The sequence below is a fragment of the Xenopus laevis genome, chromosome 4L (genome assembly GCF_017654675.1).
Source record: "Xenopus laevis strain J_2021 chromosome 4L, Xenopus_laevis_v10.1, whole genome shotgun sequence".
Taxonomy (NCBI): domain Eukaryota; kingdom Metazoa; phylum Chordata; class Amphibia; order Anura; family Pipidae; genus Xenopus; species Xenopus laevis.
In genome coordinates, this window is record NC_054377.1 from 52,824,851 (window position 1) to 52,847,129 (window position 22,279).

The window sequence follows — 22,279 nt, forward strand, 5'->3', positions numbered from 1 at the left end:
TTTTTCTACATTTGCCCCCCTCAAAACGATGTAAATGTGTTGATTTTGCAGTATCTGAAATTACAGACTATATGGGGGTCTTCCTTTTGGGACCCCTATATGCCACGTGCTTGTGTACACCTATACATATTTGGGCATCAAACTGTTCAGGGGACCCCAGGCTTTCATATTTGGGGTGATTTATATTGATACACAATAGTATGTGGGAAATACGATGTTGCAGGTTGGAAGTTTTGAGGTGATTTTAGAAAATGGCACCAAAATTGCCAAATCTAGGAAGGGTTTGCAGCTTAGTGCTTTGAAGTAGAAAGACATGCATACCCAATTTGCATTCGGGGGAATGGGTACTTTCCAAAAATATATGGTTTTCTGGGGTGAACGTACTTTTTTCTATCTTTGCCCCCCCCCCCAAACTATGTAAATGTGTTGATTTTGCAGTACCTGAAATGACAAACCATATGGGGGTCTTCATTTCGGGCCCCCTAAATGCCACGTGCTTGGGTACACCTATACATATTGGGCATTAAACTGTTCAGAGGACCCTAAGCTTTTATATTTGGGGTGATTTATCTTGATACCTAAAAGTATGTGGGAAATACGATGCTGCAGGCTGGAAATTTTGAGGTGATTTTTGAAAATGTCACCAAAATCACCAAATTTAGGAATGGTTTGCGGCTTGGTACTTTGGTGTAGAAAGACATGCATACCCAATTTAGATTCAGGGGAATGTGTACTTTCCGAAAATATATGGTTTTCTGGGGTGAACATACTTTTTTATACCTTTGCTCCCCCCCAAAACTATGTAAATGTGTTGATTTTGTAGTACCTGAAATGACAGACCATATGGGGGTCTTCATTTTGGGGCCCCCTATATGCCACGTGCTTGTGTACACCTATACATATTGGCCATCAAACTGTTCAGGGGACCCTAGGCTTTCATATTTGGGGTGATTTATATTGATACATAATAGTATGTTGGAAATACGATGTTGCAGGTTGGAAGTTTTGAGGTGATTTTAGAAAGTGGCACCAAAATTGCCAAATTTAGGAAGGGTTTGCGGCTTAGTGCTTTGGAGTACAAAGACATGCATACCCAATTTGGATTCGGGGGAATGGGTACTTTCCGAAAATATTTGGTTTTCTGGGGTGAACGTACTTTTTTCGAACTTTGCCCCCCCCCAAACTAAATGTGTTGATTTTGCAGTATCTGGAATTACAGAACTACATTTTAGGGCCCCTATATACCACATGCTTAGGTAAACCTATTCATATTGGGCATCAAACTGTTCAGTGGACCCCAGGCTTTCATATTCGGGGTGTTTTACATTGATACCTAATGATGTGTTGGAGATATGATGCTGTAGAGTGGAAGCTTTGATGTCATTTTTCAAAAAATTCACCAATTTCTATAAAACATTATAACTTTAGGAAACAATTACAACTTGGTAGTTTGGTGTGCAAACATATATTTACCCATTTTTGATTCACCAGAATCTGTTCTTTCTAATAATGGGTAGTTTTCTAGGGTAAACCTACTGTATTAGCGGAATGTTTGGCCTTGAAATCAGAAGTATGCCGTTTGGGGAGCGGTGCTTTGGAAATTTGGTAGTGTACTGCTTGTAGATTTTGAGCTATACAAGTGAGAAATCTCCATAAAACTATATATATTTGGTATTGCCGTGTTCAGGAGACATAGACCTTTCCAAATCGACTGTGTTCTCGTACATAAAATAAATGATATTTCTGATATATGTGATTGTTCTTTGTGAAACATGATTTTTTTCATTTTATTTATTACACTTAAAAGCCTTTTTTTTACAGAAGTAGAATTACACCAAAATTCTTGCATATTTTGAAAGTTCAGGTTGTCCTGAAAAAAACAATATATTGTTTTCCTGGGTAAACTAAAAGACCACCCCAGGAAAGGCCCTTAAAGTGAAAGAGTGCAAAATATCTAAAAACTGCTTGGCAGTAGATGTTCGCATCTAGGACAAAACGGCTGGCAGGGAAAGGGTTAAATATGATCAGTGAGAAAGTAACCAGTATATTGTCACAACTAATTCTTAGGAATGTGGCAGCTAAGGGCCAATTGCTTTTCTTGTTTGCTGAGGTACAGACATACCATTGGCAGCAGTTATGATTATCATGGCACAAATACGTTTCACATGGAAGGCGACAAATTCACTTTAATGTTCCAGAAATAAACATGTATACATTAAAAACCTGTGAATTTTGATTCTCTGTAAAAGAAAGATTTGTAACGGAGGGAGACATACACTCCTTACATTAGCAGTTTAAAAGCACTGCCATACTGATTTCCATGAGCCTCGTCCAATTAAAGAAAGACATGGGGGGGTGACAATTTGTATACAGTTAAATAGCCAAATTAAAATGAGAACGTAGGAAGCATTTTCTGGAGCCAGTGCAGAAATTCAACTGGCACTTTGCCACCTCCCAGGAACCAGACAGTATGGGGCAGATTTATTAAACGGGAATAGTATGTACCTACTTAGGTCATAAAACTGACGGGTGCCCCACATATGTAGGATTCCTTGGAGGATCCCTGAAGTCACCATTCTTGCTATAAAAAATACACGTTCGGCATCCGTGTGACAGCAGTCCATATCTTGATGCGTAGAGGCACAAGTATGGCACAATGGAAACATTCGTTTTCCGTTCATCTTTACAGGCAGGACAGGAATAAACAAGTCTTTAGGGGGATATATTTTTACTTTAGCGATGCCGAAGTAAGAATCAAAAGACTCAAAATTTTCAAATATAATTGGCTATATTTTTGTTTTATTAACATAGGGATACAGACTGGTAAAATCGTAATAGTGAATGTGTTCACCGGGGGCCACTTTATGGTAGAGCTTTATAGCATTTGTGCGGCCACCATAGAGGGCATCACAGGGTGACAAAGGTTGGGGAAACTGTAGCCTTTACTGTAGGTCCTTGTCAGATTCCAACATAGCATGCCATTCGTGTTCCCAGAGTTCACGGACCTCAAAGCCTTTTGTTTTTATAAAAATTCATCTTGATGTTGTGTTTTGTGGTTCAGTTGACTGAAATAAGTGCCAGTTACCCGATTAAAGTCATCTTCACAATAACAAACACGGCATCCATGGTAAAAGCAACCTTGAAATTCAAAGGCTATATGTTTGCCATTAACAAAAGCATAACCAGCCAGGCATGTTGTATAGAGATCCCCTCTTTGTACGCAATGTACATCAACCACTGTATTGCCGGTGTTGAGAAACGTTTATGTTTCTTATTGTAATTGTCAGGGAGTAAGACTGCAATACAGTTTTTGGTTAAAAACTTTAACCTGTACATTGCCATACACACAGAGGCTAAGGTGGTGTACTCAAAAGGGTCGATTGTGTACGTAATTACCTTCGGCTCATCATTCGAGTTATTTTTAGTGACTGTTTTATTTGTCATGTTTATAATGTTTTCTCTATAGCAGGCGCAAGACTCCTTCAGAATTGGTCTGACAAGGGATGCTGGGATTTGTAGGTCAGTAACAGTTAGAAGACCATAAGCTGCTGGTCTGACAAGGGATGCTGGGAATTGTAGTTCATTAAGAGCTAGAAGACTACAGGCTGCAGGTCTGACAAGGGATGCTGGGAATTGTAGTTCAGTAACAGTTAGAAGACTACAAGCTGCAGGTCTGACAAGGGATGCTGGGATTTGTACTATAGGCTACTGGTCTGACAAGGGATGCTGGGATTTGTAGTTCAGTAACAGTTAGAAGACTACAGGCTGCAGGTCTGACAAGGTATGCTGGGATTTGTACTATAGGCTACAGGTCTGACAAGGGATGCTGGGATTTGTAGTTCAGTAACATTTAGAAAACCAGATGCTGCTGGTCTGACATTGGTTTCTGGGATTTGTAGATCAGTAACAGTTAGAAGACCATAAGCTGCTGGTCTGACAAGGGATGCTGGGAATTGTAGTTCAGTAACAGTTAGAAGACTACAGGTTGCAGGTCTGACAAGGGATGCTGGGATTTGTACTGTAGGCTGCAGGTCTGACAAGGGATGCTGGGACAGGTCTGACAAGGGATGCTGGGATTTGTAGTTCAGTAACAGTTAAAAGACCATAAGCTGCTGGTCTGACAAGGGATGCTGGGAATTGTAGTTCAGTAACAGTTAGAAGACCAGATGCTGCTGGTCTGACAAGGGTTTCTGGGATTTGTAGTTCAGTAACAGTTAGAAGACTACAGGCTGCAGATCTGACAAGGGATTCTGGGATTTGTACTATAGGCTGCAGGTCTGACAAGGGATGCTGGGATTTGTACTATAGGCTGCAGGTCTGACAAGGGATGCTGGGATTTGTAGTTCAGTAACAGTTAGAAGACCAGATGCTGCTGGTCTGACAAGGGATGCTGGGATTTGTAGGTCAGTAACAGTTAGAAGACTACAAGCTTCAGGTCTGACAAGGGATGCTGGGATTTGTACTATAGGCTGCAGGTCTGACAAGGGATGCTGGGATTTGTAGTTCAGTAACAGTTAGAAGACCAGATGCTGCTGGTCTGACAAGGGATGCTGGGATTTGTAGGTCAGTAACAATTAGAAGGCTGCAGATCTGACAAGGGATGCTGGGAATTGTAATTCATTAAGAGCTAGAAGACTACAGGCTGCAGGTCTGACAAGGGATACTGGGATTTGTAGTTCAGTAACAGTTAGAAGACTACAGGCTGCAGGTCTGACAAGGGATACTGGGATTTGTAGTTCAGTAACAGTTAGAAGACTACAAGCTTCAGGTCTGACAAGGGATGCTGGGATTTGTACTACAGACTGCAGGTCTGACTAGGGATGTTGGGATTTGTAGATCAGTAACAGATGACTAAAGGCTGCAGGTCTGAAAAGGGATGCTGGGATTTGTAGTTCAGTAACAGTTAGAAGACCAGAAGCTGCTGGTCTGACAAGGGATGCTGGGATTTGTAGGTCAGCAAAAGCTAAAAGACCACAGGCTGCAAGTCTGACAAGGGATGCTGGGATTTGTACTATAGGCTACTGGTCTCACAAGGGATGCTGGGATTTGTAGTTCAGTAACAGTTAGAACAGATGCTGGTCTGACAAGGGTTTCTGGGATTTGTAGTTCAGTAACAGAAGACTACAGGCTGCAGGTCTGACAAGGTATGCTGGGATTTGTACTATAGGCTACAGGTCTGACAAGTGATGCTGGGATTTGTAGTTCAGTAACAGTTAGAAAACCAGATGCTTCTGGTCTGACATTGGTTTCTGGGATTTGTAGGTCAGTAACAGATGACTAAAGGCTGCAGGTCTGAAAAGGGATGCTGGGATTTGTAGTTCAGTAACAGTTAGAAGACCATAAGCTGCTGGTCTGACAAGGGATGCTGGGAATTGTAGTTCATTAAGAGCTACAAGACTACAGGCTGCAGGTCTGACAAGGGATGCTGGGAATTGTAGTTCAGTAACAGTTAGAAGACCAGATGCTGCTGGTCTGACAAGGGTTTCTGGAATTTGTAGTTCAGTAACAGTTAGAAGACTACAGGCTGCAGGTCTGACAAGGTATGCTGGGATTTGTACTATAGGCTACAGGTCTGACAAGGGATGCTGGGATTTGTAGTTCAGTAACAGTTAGAAGACCAGATGCTGCTGGTCTGACAAGGGATGCTGGGATTTGTAGGTCAGTAACAATTAGAAGGCTGCAGATCTGACAAGGGATGCTGGGAATTGTAATTCATTAAGAGCTAGAAGACTACAGGCTGCAGGTCTGACAAGGGATACTGGGATTTGTAGTTCAGTAACAGTTAGAAGACTACAGGCTGCAGGTCTGACAAGGGATACTGGGATTTGTAGTTCAGTAACAGTTAGAAGACTACAAGCTTCAGGTCTGACAAGGGATGCTGGGATTTGTACTACAGACTGCAGGTCTGACTAGGGATGTTGGGATTTGTAGATCAGTAACAGATGACTAAAGGCTGCAGGTCTGAAAAGGGATGCTGGGATTTGTAGTTCAGTAACAGTTAGAAGACCAGAAGCTGCTGGTCTGACAAGGGATGCTGGGATTTGTAGGTCAGCAAAAGCTAAAAGACCACAGGCTGCAAGTCTGACAAGGGATGCTGGGATTTGTACTATAGGCTACTGGTCTCACAAGGGATGCTGGGATTTGTAGTTCAGTAACAGTTAGAACAGATGCTGGTCTGACAAGGGTTTCTGGGATTTGTAGTTCAGTAACAGAAGACTACAGGCTGCAGGTCTGACAAGGTATGCTGGGATTTGTACTATAGGCTACAGGTCTGACAAGTGATGCTGGGATTTGTAGTTCAGTAACAGTTAGAAAACCAGATGCTTCTGGTCTGACATTGGTTTCTGGGATTTGTAGGTCAGTAACAGATGACTAAAGGCTGCAGGTCTGAAAAGGGATGCTGGGATTTGTAGTTCAGTAACAGTTAGAAGACCATAAGCTGCTGGTCTGACAAGGGATGCTGGGAATTGTAGTTCATTAAGAGCTACAAGACTACAGGCTGCAGGTCTGACAAGGGATGCTGGGAATTGTAGTTCAGTAACAGTTAGAAGACTACAGGTTGCAGGTCTGACAAGGGATGCTGGGATTTCTACTGTAGACTGCAGGTCTGACAAGGGATGCTGGGACAGGTCTGACAAGGGATGCTGGGATTTGTACTACAGGCTGCAGGTCTGACAAGGGCTGCTGGGATTTGTAGTTCAGTAACAGTTATAAGACTACAGGCTGCAGATCTGACAAGGGATGCTGGGATTTGTACTATAGGCTGCAGGTCTGACAAGGGATGCTGGGATTTGTACTATAGGCTGCAGGTCTGACAAGGGATGCTGGGATTTGTAGTTCAGTAACAGTTAGAAAACCAGATGCTGCTGGTCTGACAAGGGATGCTGGGATTTGTAGGTCAGTAACAGTTAGAAGACTACAGGCTGCTTGTCTGACAAGGGATGCTGGGATTTGTAGTTCAGTAACAGTTAGAAGACTACAAGCTGCAGGTCTGACAAGGGTTGCTGGGATTTGTAGGTCAGTAACAGCTAAAAGACCACAGGCTGCAAGTCTGACAAGGGATGCTGGGATTTGTACTACAGACTGCAGGTCTGACAAGGGATGTTGGGATTTGTAGATCAGTAACAGACGACTAAAGGCTGCAGGTCTGAAAAGGGATGCTGGGATTTGTAGTTCAGTAACAGTTAGAAGACCAGAAGCTGCTGGTCTGACAAGGGATGCTGGGATTTGTAGGTCAGCAAAAGCTAAAAGATCACAGGCTGCAAGTCTGACAAGGGATGCTGGGATTTGTACTATAGGCTACAGTTCTGACAAGGGATGCTGGGATTTGTAGGTCAATAACAGGCGACTAAAGGTTGCAGGTCTGACAAGGGATGCTGGGATTTGTAGGTCAGTAACAGTTAGAAGACCACAAGCTGCAGGTCTGACAAGGGATGCTGGGAATTGTAGTTCATTAAGAGCTAGAAGACTACAGGCTGCAGATCAGACAAGGGATGCTGGGATTCGTAGTTCAGTAACAGCTAAAAGACCACAGGCTGCAGATCTGACAAGGTATGCTGGGATTTGTAGGTCAGTAACAGTTAGAAGACCATAAGCTGCTGGTCTGACAAGGGATGCTGGGATTTGTAATTCATTAAGAGCTAGAAGACTACAGGCTGCAGGTCTGACAAGGGATGCTGGGAATTGTAGTTCAGTAACAGTTAGAAGACCAGATGCTGCTGGTCTGACAAGGGTTTCTGGAATTTGTAGTTCAGTAACAGTTAGAAGACTACAGGCTGCAGGTCTGACAAGGTATGCTGGGATTTGTACTATAGGCTACAGGTCTGACAAGGGATGCTGGGATTTGTAGTTCAGTAACAGTTAGAAAACCAGATGCTGCTGGTCTGACAAGGGATTCTGGGATTTGTAGGTCAGTAACAGTTAGAAGACTACAGGCTGCAGGTCTGACAAGGGATGCTGGGATTTGTACTACAGGCTGCAGGTCTGACAAGGGATGCTGGGATTTGTAGTTCAGTAACAGTTAGAAGACCAGATGCTGCTGGTCTGACAAGGGATGCTGGGAATTGTAGGTCAGTAACAGTTAGAAGACTACAGGCTGCAGATCTGACAAGGGATGCTGGGACAGGTCTGACAAGGGATACTGGGATTTGTACTACAGGCTGCAGGTCTGACAAGAGATGCTGGGATTTGTAGTTCAGTAACAGTTAGAAAACCAGATGCTGCTGGTCTGACAAGGGATGCTGGGAATTGTAGTTCATTAAGAGCTACAAGACTACAGGCTGCAGGTCTGACAAGGGATGCTGGGATTTGTAGTTCAGTAACAGTTAGAAGACCAGATGCTGCTGGTCTGACAAGGGATGCTGGGAATTGTAGGTCAGTAACAGTTAGAAGACTACAGGCTGCAGATCTGACAAGGGATGCTGGGACAGGTCTGACAAGGGATACTGGAGTTTGTACTACAGGCTGCAGGTCTGACATTGGTTTCTGGGATTTGTAGGTCAGTAACAGTTAGAAGACCATAAGCTGCTGGTCTGACAAGGGATGCTGGGAATTGTAGTTCATTAAGAGCTACAAGACTACAGGCTGCAGGTCTGACAAGGGATGCTGGGAATTGTAGTTCAGTAACAGTTAGAAGACCATTAGCTGCTGGTCTGACAAGGGTTTCTGGGATTTGTAGGTCAGTAACAGTTAGAAGACTACACTGCTCACCTTGGCACAGCTACATGTTACAGCCCACACGTCTCATCCCTTCTGGCTCTGCCACCCATTTATTTTAATATCAACATTGGTTGTACATATTCCAAACTTTATTTAATATGGGACTCTGGGGAAAAATCTTGTTTGTGTGGTAAACATTGTGCCAATTTGTCTCTTAGGGAAGAGGCAATAAAACGGCAAAGTTGAGAAGAGAACAGGCGATACTGGTGAAGCTGAGACGAGAACATGCGATAAAACAGGGATGCTGAGAGAACGGGGAAAAGGCTGTGAGAGGAAGGGGAAGAACATAAAGGAAAGTCCAGGGAGATAAGGGGACAGAAAATGTGGAAAGAGATGAGCAAAGTAAAACTGAAGTTAAGACAAAATATGCTGAGAAGGAAAGGGTGTATGAAAAAGCAAAGGTGCACTGGGAAGTTGAGAAGGCAGTGGGAGACATGAAAGGATAGTAGGGTATACATTAGAAGGTGAGAGGAGAGGGGTTCCATATAGATGTGGGTATAGTAATATCAAAAGCCAAAAAAGAAGAAATTTAGTTCACGCCACCTCATAAAGTAAAAAAACACTGTTTATTGTAACATTTAAATACAGGTCGCTGGTGTGTAATGGACACTTAATGCTTTTCCGGAACACCCCTTAATTATAGGCTAAACGAGATGATATCAAGACGTTTAGTTATACACTTAATAACAGTGCCATCTAATGTATGTAAAAAACTAAAGTTTGTAAAAAAAAACAATAAATAAAGTAACATGAAATAAATCATTACTTCACATATTTCACATTACTTTATACAGTATATCGTTTTTTAAATACTTCTGTCCATTAGATGGGGCTGTTATTGAGTGTTTAAATGAACGTCTTGGGGCAGATTTAATAAGGGTTGAGTTGTGTTTTCCATGAAAAATTAGCATTTTCCAAAATCTATTTTTTTTAGTTTAAAAAAAACTTTAATTTTTCCAGTTTTATCATTTTTAGTTTTATTCGACCCTGGGAATAGCTGGAATACACCAACTAATACCTGTGGAGGTCATGTTGGAGTCAATGGCAGAGGTCCCTTGAACCACTGGAAGATGTAATAGCCTTCCCGATTTTTTTGGAGGGTTTTGGTCGAAAACTTGATCATTTCGAGTGATTCAAGTTTTTTTCCACTGATAACTTGCTCAATTATGTTTTTGGGATGTTTACCCTAAACCCTTTGATTCAAGTTTTTTTCCATTCATGTTTTTTTCCATTTGAGTTTTTTCTTAAATTAGAAACCATTCGAGTTGTGAATTCATTCAAGGTCTAAAAAACTTTAACATTCCACCTTTGATAAATAACCCCCTTTATATCATCTTGTTTAGCCTATGATTAAGGGTGTTCCTGAAATGCGTAAGGAGTTCATTAAACAGCAGCCACTTGTTTTATAATGTTTTAATAAACATTTACCTATATAATAAACTATTACCAATGCAGCAATGTCACACAGTGTAACCAACTTCCCACAGTGAGAGTTGTTTCACAAATTGCATGTTTTGTTCCTGTCACCCTGTGCTGATTAGGAATTGCAAAAATACCTTATACTCTTCTCCCAGGGACTTGGAATTTTAAAGTGAACAAAGGGAAATTTTGTTTCTGTGAATAGAGTTGGTATGTCTGCTATTGTCATTTGTGTGAGAGCCATGTTTGCAGAATGGAATCTTCCTCTTCTCCTCTTCATGCTGTACTGCTATTGCCTCAGTCTATGGCTGTACCTTTGAGTAAGGCTAAAAGGAATGCCCAGAAATGGCGGCAACTTGGATCTGTGAACGCTGTTCTGGACAACACTGACCTGTTCCAGTTTTTAAAACAGAACAAAATGCAGAATGCATGTGGATTGTGGCTTTTCTGCTCTTTGTGTCCTGTGTTGCACTAAGTATATGACAACCTTACCCAATTTAACTATGTAACTATAATATATCAAACCCTATTAAAACAGTTAGAAGACACGCGCAAATCACTTATGCCCCTGAAGAAGCCAGTTCTCCGGTGAAACGCGCCGGGTGGGCATAGATGGACGGTGGGAGACCAGCTCCCATACGCTCCCTACGTAGCCAGGTAGAATTTCTGGGTAAAAATAAGCATAAATGAGGCGAGGGTGGCTGGAATCTTTTGGCATACTATTAAGAGGTTTCATATATAATGACGCCTTGTGTTAATTAATCCATTGAAAATAATTGACTATATCTTAATCGGGCGCAACAACACTTGACTAATAACTGAGGGGAGCAACTCAGATACACCCCGATATCAATCTCCTTTTTGAACGGTGGCTGCAGTGTCTGCAGTTCTTCTTGCTCTTTTCTCACCGTTCCAATCTATGTGTTTTTAAATCATTTATATGTATTTTATGGGCACAGCCTAGCATCACTGAAATCTTTTTTGTCTCAGTGATGAGTTTTGTCTGTATAGCTGTGTGGATTTTGTAAAGTAACAAAAATAAAAGCTAAGTTTTAAGTGGCCAATTAACTGCAGCACCTGATCTGGTTAACTTGTGAACCACAGAGCGGATACAATAGTTACATTGTATTCCACCCCATGGTTTCTCAATTGCTACATATGTTTACTAAGTATATGATCCCTTATAACTTGCCTTACAGTTTTAATCTTGCATTAGCCAAACAGCTGGCAGACCAATGTTATATCATTTAGTTCCCGCTCTGTAATCCAGTAAAGTCATGGCTTAGAGGTGCATGGACATCATTTGGTGCATGCTCAGCCAAAAGCATTTGATAACTCTGCATGCCAGGGGCAAAAAAAAAGTTCCCCTGTACAAAAATATTAATATTCCCGGATAATATTGTTCAGCCCCTGATACAAAAAAATGCCATATTTTAGTTTTATCTATAGGAGTTATTATTACTAAGCCAGGTTTAAACAACTGCAAGCAGTAATAAAGGTATCAGTGTTTGCCATGAAGATATATATATACTGTTTGATTATAGTAATGGCACACTGGGAAAGCGGATATCACACTGGCAACAATATGCATGGAAGTACCCATCTATATAGCATAGAATTTGAATTGCTGTGTCCTTACCAGTAGAATCACATTACCATAGGAGAATGCAGATATGAGTATTTTCAGGCAATAATACAATTTCACTCTTTAATAAAAAGGTGTTTTTGAGTGTTTTGTCTCAAGGGCACTACATGACAAAAACTTTAGCCCCTTTTTGATAAATAGCACCAATTAATATTAAATATCACCCATTGGGTTCACCAGTCACTCTAATTTTGATTTAGCTGGGGTGGTTACTTATGTAGTGTAAGATTTGTTTTGTAGAATTATGGGCCCTTAGAATCTTGGACCAATAGAAGATGCGAAAGATATCGCCCACGAGCTCCACTGTGCTACTCTGCATAAATAATGAGTATGATATTCAGGGACCCTTTTTAGAATAATGTACTATGTGGGGAGAAAGCAGAGAGGGAGCACTATCTAGGGTAGTGGGTGGGGTTTTTCTTATTGGGGCAGTTAGTTCTCCTTTAAACTGAATTGCAGTCTAAGGGGTAGTAGGACAGTTTGTTCAGTCATTGCTGCAGCTGGTTGTGACAGTTCCATTGCTACTTGTTTTTGTATTTACATGCTGAGCTGCATTGAGGTGGCTTGAGGGTAATGTTGCCATAGGCTGTTGATAATGGTGGCGGTTCTGTGTTTATTAATGATTTTTTTAGTGGGTAATCCCTATTTGTGAGCGATACAGGCAGTTATCAAATGATAAGAAGGCGTCTCAGGGAAGATCTATAATATAAAGCATTGTATAAATCCCCTCAACTGATCCGGTTTAACCTCCTGTGATTTGCCTCTAATTTTGACATTATTGCATCTATAGCATTTTTCCAAGCCTCTTTATTTCTCTTGTACTATTTTTATTTGTTCAACTTTGGTGTTAGATTTATCTGCCAAGTTGTTACTAGTTCGACCATTTTGTTCTCCAAATGGCTGGTCTCCCAGTTCTTCTATTTCTGCTTCAAACTCTTTGATCACTTATTCGGTGCCATAAAGTAATGTCAGTTCTAAGTTGGACCAAAAGTATTTCTAAAACAGGTTCTGTTAAGGTGATATGCATTGGCTTTATTGTTGTTATACTTGGCTGTCCTGCTTTCTTTATTATGTTGGGAATGTGCTGGGGATGAAGCTTCTGAAGAGGACTTGTTGGAGCAACATGGATTTTTTCAGATGTTCCCTTTCAGGAATGCGATCCATAGAATGTGGTGAGTTGTACAAAGTGCTGTTTTATTTTGCTTTTTGCCATTGCCCACGATCATGGGGTTCTTAGCAAGCTGTGCAGTGTTTTGTTGCTTGCTGTGCTCATCAACCCCAGGGAAATGAATTAGAGTTTATCTGTGGGAGCTTTACAGAGGAGCTGCATGAATCCATATTGGTGGCAAAAGAGTTCTATTGGCTTTCTTTAAAGTTTATTTGTTTTTAGCAGACTTAAGGTATGGAGATCCAAACAATGGAAGTATCCCTTATCCTAAAAACCCCAGGTCCTGAGTATTTTGTTTAATAGATTCTATTCCTGTTTATCAAGCACGTGTAACATGTGGCCCAATAAAAAGCCAGTGTGAGAATACCTGGCGGTGCAGCTGTGAGGCAGGGACACCCGCAGTCTTCTCCTTCCATGCGTGCCAATATGCGCTGCTTCTTTTTCTGATGTCTTTTTGGTTTTGGCACGCCACTTGTGACATCATAATTGGTGTGAAATCCATATATTTACTATTTAATTTTTTCTAGTTTGCTGCCTGTCCTGACATTTGCCTGATCTCTGACTACTCTCTTGGAACCTGTTACTGTACTGCGATACTGGTGCTTCTGACCCAACCTGTGAATCTGTACTGCTCTGCCTGATTGGTATCAACTCAGCCCCTCCATTGACCACACTCATTGTCAGGGCCGGAACTAGGGGTAGGCAGAAGAGGCAGCTGCCTAGGGAGCAGTGATAGGGGGGCGCTGGGCAGCTGCCTCTATAAATTGTCCTTTGCCTACACCTAGTCCGCACTCCTCAGTCTTCCTTCCCTCCTGTGAACCTCCTCTCCATCGCTGTTCCCTCACTCACCCCTCCCCTCTCTTCTCTCTCAGTCAGGCCGACACCCTCCCTGCTTTCTGTTCCCTCCCCTCATCTTTGAGTCGCGCTTGCCGGTTCACTCCCTGATCTCTGTTTGCTCTTTCCTCTGTCAGTCACGCTGGCCGACTCCCTCCCTCCTTTCTGTTCCCTCCCCTCATCTCTGAGTCGCGCCGGCCAGCTCCCTCCCTCCTCTTAGTTCCCTCCCTCTTCTGTCAGTCACGCCAGCCGGCTCCCTCTCTGCTCTCAGTTCCCTCCCCTCTTCTTGGAGTCGTGCCTGCCGTTTCCCCCCTGCTCTCTGTTCACTCTCTCCTGTCAGTCGCGCCGGCCGGCTCCCTGTCTGCTTTCAGTTCCCTCCCCTTATCTTGTAGTCACGCCGGCCTGCTTCCTCCCTGCTCCCTGTTCGCTCTCACCTCTCTCAGTCACACCTGGACACGAAAGTGCATGCGTGGGGGGGGGGTTGATAGGGTTGCCAGGCCGGGTTGCCTAGGGCGCCCACCTGGCCTGGCCCGGCCCTGCTCCTTGTTTCCCATTCCTTCAGTAAATGTTTGGTTCCCTTTTCTGCCCAGAACTTTCTCCCTGGTCCTCTCACTTTAAGACCTAGCAGCATCCGAGTAGCGGAGGGCTCCTCCCAAAGTGAAAGGCGGCTGTTATAGGCAGAAGCGTGAGGTGAAGCCAGGACCTTGGGGTTTGTTCTGGGTTAGTGATACCATTCGTAACCAGTGGGATGGAAAAATGGGAACAGATGTGGAATAAGGCAAACGGATTAAGGGAAAAAAGAAGAGACAGCAGGTAAAGTGAGAAAATGGCAAAAACAGCAAATTGATAGAGGGTGAAGTTTATAGGGAATGAAAAGTAAGAATGACAAGAGACGAGCAAGAGGAGAAAGCAGGAGAGTATAAGATAACATGAAAGGGAAGAAAAGAGTGGAAAGTAAGAGAAAAAATAAGAGGATGGGGATCAGTTAAAACAGAAGAGAAAAGGGCTAAAAATGGAAAGGGGCTTAACTATAGTACAGCAGATCCCTTGGTCATGTGGGGGCCTGGTGGACAAGAGAGCCCAGATTGCAGCGTCTGCTGAATGGTTCCTCCGCCCCAGCCGATTCTGCACTCTATGCTTTGCTGCCGTGTATTTTCTGGGGGTGGGAGGTGGCCTAAGGGTACACGTGGGGCCACCCAAACAATTGTTGTAAGGGGGGGTTAAAATGAGGGGTAATAGATAATGGAGTTAAAAAGGGAAAAGCATCATAGAGGGGATATATAGAGAAAGTTGTGAGAGGAGAACAGAAAAGTGGGGCAGACCCTTTGGTACTGGGAGAAATGGCGTGAGAGAAGCAAATGGAAAAAAAAGAGCAGAAAGGGAATAGAGGGGAGGAGCATGTAGGAATATGTTAGATATAAAGATAAAATCCCAGGTGCTAAAAACAATTCTTAAATTTATTAGGATGGCAGAAAATGCTAAGCCTGTAACAGTGAGGCTATCTTTTATTGAGAGACTAGCTTCCAGAAGTGTAAGTGTAGGTCCTAACTGTAGGGAAAACTGCTTGCTTCTATTGATGACTGGAGTTTCTCACCAGGTTTACCTGCAAATAAAAAAAAAAGACTCCTACAGGTGCAAAGCAAAAGTTTTATGGTAAAAATAAAATATGCCATGAAATCAAAACGGGAGTTTTGCTCCTGACACTTCCAATCCCCTGTTAAAGTCATTCCCAATTGAGGGCACTTGCCATAGCTATCTCACTGTGATTTGGCCAGGTTCTTCTGAATAAATCTAGATCCAATTCATACTATTGAGTTGGAGTTGGAGGTAGAACAATAATAATTCTCAGAGACTGACAAAAAGTGTTATTAAAGAGTGAAATTACTTAAAAAAGATAAGGTTCAACGCTTCACTTAATTCCCAGCGTCTGGTGCCAGAGAATAATGCTAGTCCTTAGCTAGTGGTTATCAGTGAATTATCCAGCCCGTGACAAAATGTACAAGTAAAAATTACCAATTAGTGTTGAGCGGAATTTTTTGCCAAGTTTCGCCACGAAAATAACTTCCATAGACTCCAATGGGAGAAAAAATATTGCCGTGCGTCAAAAAAATATTGTCGCCCATAGACTTCAATGCATTTCTGCAATTTTTTGCCGCTTTGCAAATTTTTGGCAAAGCGAAATGGGTCAGATTCACCCATCACTATTACTAACGCGCATTCTTTTTCCAAATTTGAAACCCAAAATTAGCTTTCTTTTTCCAAATTTGAAACCCAGTACAGGTATGGAATCTGTGATCCGGAAACCCGCTATGCAGAAAGCTCCGAGTTACGGAAAGGCCATCTCCCATAGTCTCCATTTAATCCAAATAATCCAAATTTTTAAAAATGATTTTCTTTTTCTCTGTAATAATAAAACAGTACCTTGTACTTGATCCAAACATATAATTAATCCTTGTTGGAGACAAAACCAGCCTATTGGGTTTATTTAATGTTCACATGATTTTTCTAATAGATTTAGGGGCAGATTTATCAAGGGTCGAATTTCGAAGTTAAAAATACTTCGAAATTCGACCATCGAATTTTAATACTTCGAATTCAAATATTGAATTCGAACTTTTTTTCATTGAATTTGGCTATTCTGTGGTCGAAGTAAAATCGAACGATTAAACCTTCGAATTGTACGATCGACTTAGAAAAATGCTGTAGAAGGTGGTGAATTATTGAATTCAAAGTTTTTTTAAAGAGACGGTACTTCGCTTATCAAATGGTCGAATATTCAAAGTATTTTTACTTCGAATCGAATTCGAAGTAAATTCGAAGTGGTATTCTATTCGATGGTCGAAGTATCCAAAAAATTACTTTGAATTTCGAATTTTTTACTTCGAAAATTCTCTCAAATTCACTTCGACCCTTGATAAATCTGCCCCTTAAGGTATGAAAATCCAAATTATGGAAAGATCTATTATCCGGACAACCCCAGGTCCCAAGCATTCTGAATAACAGGTCCCATACCTGTATATGTATTTAAACGTTCAAATTTGCAATCGTCACCCTTTTTTCTATTCAGTATGTCGCAACCATTTTGTAAACTGCATCCATTTTGAAGGATAGCACAAATACTCTTAATGAAAGTGATTAAACTAACGAACACCTGATGCTTGTTTTCTAGTTTTACAATCTGTGTGAGCTATTCAGAACCGGTGGGTAAGTTCCTGACACAAATGACATCTTCATGGTGAGTGTGGGGTGAAGGGAGTTATACCTGTTTTGGGATCATTAAAGCATCTCATAAACTGAAAGGCCGATTTATATGAACAGTCATTTTTCTGCTAGTATAAACCCAGCTTGGATGTTCAGTAGGTCCATCATATTTTTTATAGGGAGGCATAATAATTCTGCCTTGTTCATTTCATTATTTATGGGCATAGCTTCATATGGTAGTGTGGTTCTCAAGCAACATTTGTAATAAAGTGTCTGTTTGATGAAGATAAACTCTTAACGCTGGTAATATATTTCTTTATTTATTTTGCACTCTGCTCTTTTTCTTTAGCCTTTGTAGGGTGACTTCGTAGCAGGGCCGGAACTAGGGTAGGCAGAGTAGGCATGTGCCTAGGGCACAAAGCTGAGTGGACGTCAGGCACTTACCTTCTATGCCCCCTAGCCCTGTTCCCTTTTCGTGAATGCGCACACGTCTTTTGGGTGCTGCGACCGGCCAGGTTACCTAGGGCGTCTGGCTGCCCTGGCGCTGCTTAGTAGTTAGAGGGTATTACAGTCTCTAGCAGTGCTATGCAACTGGCCAGATGCGCCCCGCCACTGCCCCCCCCCTTGTGTGGCCCATCACATGAAAGTCTGCCATTTTTCATTCATATTTAATATATTTAAATATATTGCAATATATGGACAAACAATCCCTGTTTTGTTTGAAGGGTAAGGCATTTTAGTAGCTTAAGGACAAAATGTTTCAATATCCATACTATATTGATAATGGGTTGAGTGCAGAGGACCTTTTGTATTTGTCTTTGAATTTTATGGTAACAGCCTCATTGTACCCCTGCTTAATGTTTTGAAAAATTAGTGGTGAGCACAACTTTCCCTTCTCACAATACCAGACCCTAAAGACTCTCAGTCTCTCTTCTGTATTCTCCTTATGATTACATAATATTTATATGCCACACAACACCAAATGTTATATTCTAACTACCCCTTTTCATCAGCAATAGTTTGCATTCATCTCATCACCTTTCACTGACTGGTTTCTAAGGCAAATGGGACCCTTACAACAACACAGCAGCTTCTAAACAGATTGGCAGCTTCTAAACCCAATTGGTATTGGGTTTTTTGGCTTCACACACTTCCATTTGACTCTCCCTGTACATATTAACCTGGCTTTTTTAAGAAACAACCAACCCTTTATACCCAGCCCCTTAATACCCAGAATAAAGACAAACACACACAGAGGCTTTGTGGTTAATCTGTGTAAATCACAGCTTTATTGATGGAATAAATTAGGCTTTTTGATCCTGAGGAAGGCAAAAACCCTCGGAAGCTCGGCCAATATGCTTCACTAGAGGGAAAAATTTCTTCCTGACTCCTTATCGGCAATCGGATTTGCTCCCAGGATCAATGCCACATTTAATCAAGGCAAACAGGGTGAGTGACATAGAAATCAGTATGGCAGCATATACATGAGCGCCTTTAAGCTACTAGGTGAATGCTGCATTTCATTCCATTTTACTAGACCCGAGGCATTCTGCAGACCCGGCTTCTGCAGTCTGATGGATGGAGTGAAAGGGAATGCAAGGGCTACAGAGTGGCTTAAGGGTGCACCTATATATATAAAGCCATGTTTTGAATAAAAGGGAAGGCACCACTAGTGGAATTGTGGTAGAAGGAAAAGAAGCAAAGGGCAATATGGGAGCATATACATGAGCACCGTTAAGCTGCTAGGTGAATGCTGCATTCCTCTTCATTCCATTAGACTCCCCAGGCAGCCTGCAGAACCCGGCTTCTACAGTCTGAGGGATGGCATGAAAAGGAATGCAGGGTCTACTGAGCGGCATAAATGTGCTTATGTGTATTCAACCATATCCCTGTCCCCAGTATGTACTGCTTGCCCCTTCTGGCAGCTGTGATTCAGATGTTTGTGTGTGCGTGTGTATGTAAAGATATATATATATAACATGTTTTAACGTTTTTTAACTATTTACAAGAAAAATCATAGAAGAGGAGTAGGTAAGGGTGATAAATGGTGAGGGGTATGTTCTTATTTAACAATATGTACATAATGGCAGCCTACTGCCTCAAAAATGTGCCAGTCTGTAGGAGGCATTGCCAAAAGTCCAGTTACCGGTTGCTGGTAGGTTGATGTCTGTAGACCTGGAAAAGGAGAAACACTAAATTTGTGGAGCAGCCACTAACTTGATCCCTTTATCCTGCCTTCCATGTTCCAGGCTGTGTTGGTTTCTTGTTCTTTTACGTCATTAGCCTGGCAAGATGATGTCTGTTATTCTTTCTTGGACTCCCATCTTCTATTTGCAGCTAACATGCTGCATAAGCAAAGTCATAGAAGGCGTCTGAGATTTCTTCTGCCATTTCAGCGCAGATGCCTTTGGGTGGAGTTATATTGGGATCCAGCTTTGTAAATCTCTCATCAAAGTATTTCAGGTCCTCTGGACCTTTTAGCTGTGGAACAAAAGGGGGCTGCGCTTTCTGCTCCAACATAGCATTCCAGTCGAAATCCTGCAAAGTAGACAATAAGAAATGTAATTCAGAGGCACTTAATGTTGAATTATCATCCCAGGCGTGATATTGCTTAATGTTAATGTGAAACTGGGGAGATGACTCTCCATTGCTAGACAAGGTGGGACCGTAGCCGCAAACTTTCTATACAGCTATTATCTATTATTACAGCACAATAGATCCTAGAATATTTGTCACTGTAATGACAAATGAAAGGCGAAATATTGGTAATGATAAATCGAAACTTACTTTGAAGAAAGGATGTGCCGCGACATCAAAAGCCCCATCCACAGCAGAGCCCAGTCGATCTTCTACGTTCTTTTCTAAGAGCTAAAAAGAGAAAAGTGGTGTTACTCACACAGGAGTGTTCTGCCTATATGGGGTAATAAGTCACAATTAGCTGATCTGAATCTATTGATGTTACTGGGACAACTTACCTCTGATATTAGGTTTCTTGCATCTGTGTGCAGGGTTGGTGGGTACACTGGTTCCTGTTCCATAATTGAATCAAATAGACATTCCTGGTCTTTTCCAGTGAAGGGTCTCTGTAAGGCAGAACATCAGCATTTTTATAGCATAATGGATACAGTAGTGGTTCAGTGATGCATATGTGCAAAGTACTGGTGTCATTGCGTTTGCAATGTGTTTGATCCCTGCGTCGCTGTTACTTTTATAAGTAGAGAAAATAATGAAAGATGAGAGTCTCTGGTACTTCCAGAAAGATTTTATTTTTACTGTATTTTACATTTTCATTCAAACTACTAATTGAGCTCTCTGCTTACCTTCCCTAGGAGCATCTCGTATAAGATCACCCCTAAAGCCCACCAGTCCACAGCCTTGGTGTAATGCTCTCCGTTGACAACTTCTGGAGCCATATAGGCAGGGCTTCCTACTGCGCCACTGATGCTGCCGTTGGGTGCAAGTCCTAAAACACGAGAGGAAAGGTAAGTAAAGTGAAGGCCGTCACAGCTGATTTATAAATAGTAACACATTCTGACCACAGAACTGGGCACAACAGAACTACTGTTCCAGCGCAGTCAGATCAGTTCATTTGGAAATGAACATTTCTAAAGTGCATTTATGGTATAGAAACTGTGGATTATAAGGTAAACTTACCATCTATGCTGAGGCCGAAATCGGCAATTTTGACATAACCTTGGCTGTCTACGAGGAGGTTGTCAGGCTTCATGTCTCTGTAATAAATACAAAAGAATGTTATATAATATCTTGTTCTGTATGTGCCAGAACAATGTATTTCCTGCTAGTCAGATGAAGACGTAAGCTGTGAAACCAACACTTTTTTTTGCTTACCTATGTATAATGCCTTTTTCATGTAACTCCTCCAAACCCAGTGTAATACAGGCTGCGTAGAACCTACAAAATAATCAAAATACAAAGTCATTAAACGTTTATCCAGTAGTTTAGTCAGTTGGCTAAATAACCAGATAATGTATGATTTAGCAACAACTTTGTTTGTTCTGCCAATCCTGTCACCTGAGCAGCCCACAAATGAATCTTTGAGTGGCAATATCGAGATACCTAGCCATGTACTTCCTTCTGTGGCAATATTAATGGTTCTGCTCTGGTGAAATGATTGTCTTACGTCAAATGCCCCCATGTGAACCCCACTGAAAGTACAGTCCTGCTTACCTAGCCCTCGGTATGTCAAAAGTTCTAGCCTTCTGCAAGTGGGTCCTTACACTGCCACCGGCAGCAAACTCCATTACAAAGAAGAGCATATTCTTTGTATGGAAAGTGGCGTATAAATTGACAGTATAAAGGCTCTCCTTGGTGATTTGCATGACGCGTTTCTCTGTCAAGATTCTGAAAAAGAAAATCATGAAAATGTGGCATTAGCATTTATTAAAGAACAAATTACAGTAGAACACGGTGCAAAATTGTTGGAATAATGATCATTCCCTGAGAACTGACCCATCAATGTCATCAGAGGTGTAGATCTTCCCTTTGGCCATGGCTTTTACAGCACAATATTTCTTTGTGGGATTGTGCTGAATAAGGAGAACCTGGAATGAGAGAAAGCGTTTAGTTAGCCTGAATGAGACAATAAATGTACCAATACTTCTAATGAACTGAGAAAATTACCTTTCCGTATCCACCTTTGCCTAGTAGGGCGCAGCGGCGGAGGTCTTTCTGGCAAATACCGCTGAATTCCAGGTCTCTGAAAAGGAAATTGCAGATTTAGACCCACTTCATAAAACAGAATGTTCTTCCAGTATTGTATGTGTTTGCTGTTTCATCATACATTGGTTCCCGTTCCTCATCCATCGGGGGCTCTGCTTCTTGATGTTCCTCTGGCTCCTTACTTGCTTCTGGAGCAGCACTGGGGTCATCAGGGGATGACTCCTTTGATGTTTCACATGGGGCTTCCTCTACATCTACAGACACCTCGCTATGAGTATAAAGGCAAAGTTAATGTCATTGCTTTTGGACATATTCATTTTCACATTAGTGTAGAAGTTATTGGTACAGCACAGGGTAAAAAGGAATTCCATAAGTTCCAATGAACAGAAAAAGAAGATCTTTTCTATGTATAAGAATATGTATCATACCGTATGTCTTCTGTTTCTTCCAGCTCTAGTACCGGATGTTCTGTCCTTGGGCTGAGCTCATCAGCGGGGTCAACTGGAATTTCAAGAGATGCTTCTCCCTCCTCGCTGGACTCCACATTATCTGTTGGTACGTCACTATAAGGATAATTAAAAGAAATTTTAAGTTTCATTTTTTTTAATACATAT

At 41.8% G+C, this 22,279-nt stretch overlaps 1 protein-coding gene and 1 pseudogene across 1 annotated transcript; one reads left to right on the plus strand and one right to left on the minus strand.

Annotated features, from left to right (window-relative positions):
- LOC121402810 overlaps positions 1-22,279 on the plus strand; it is a 44,900-nt pseudogene that overhangs the window by 14,379 nt on the left and 8,242 nt on the right.
- LOC121402818 (protein kinase C eta type-like) lies at positions 20,546-22,198 on the minus strand. Its single transcript, XM_041589560.1, has 4 exons — positions 22,094-22,198; positions 21,456-21,933; positions 21,174-21,347; positions 20,546-20,897 (listed from the first exon to the last, which is right to left on the minus strand). The coding sequence occupies exons 2-4, from the start codon at positions 21,494-21,496 to the stop codon at positions 20,831-20,833; spliced, it is 282 nt and encodes a 93-aa protein (XP_041445494.1). The 5' UTR covers positions 21,497-21,933; positions 22,094-22,198; the 3' UTR covers positions 20,546-20,830.

Bases quoted from the DNA above. Each gene is read 5' to 3' on its own strand.
- LOC121402818 (XM_041589560.1), bottom strand. From the start codon at position 21,496: ATGGCCAAAGGGAAGATCTACACCTCTGATGACATTGATGG. The intron at 21,348-21,455 runs GTCAGTTCTCAG...TTTCTTTTTCAG, and splicing joins ACCTCTGATGACATTGATGG to AATCTTGACAGAGAAACGCG. The intron at 20,898-21,173 runs GTAAGCAGGACT...ATTATTTTGTAG, and splicing joins TTTGACATACCGAGGGCTAG to GTTCTACGCAGCCTGTATTA.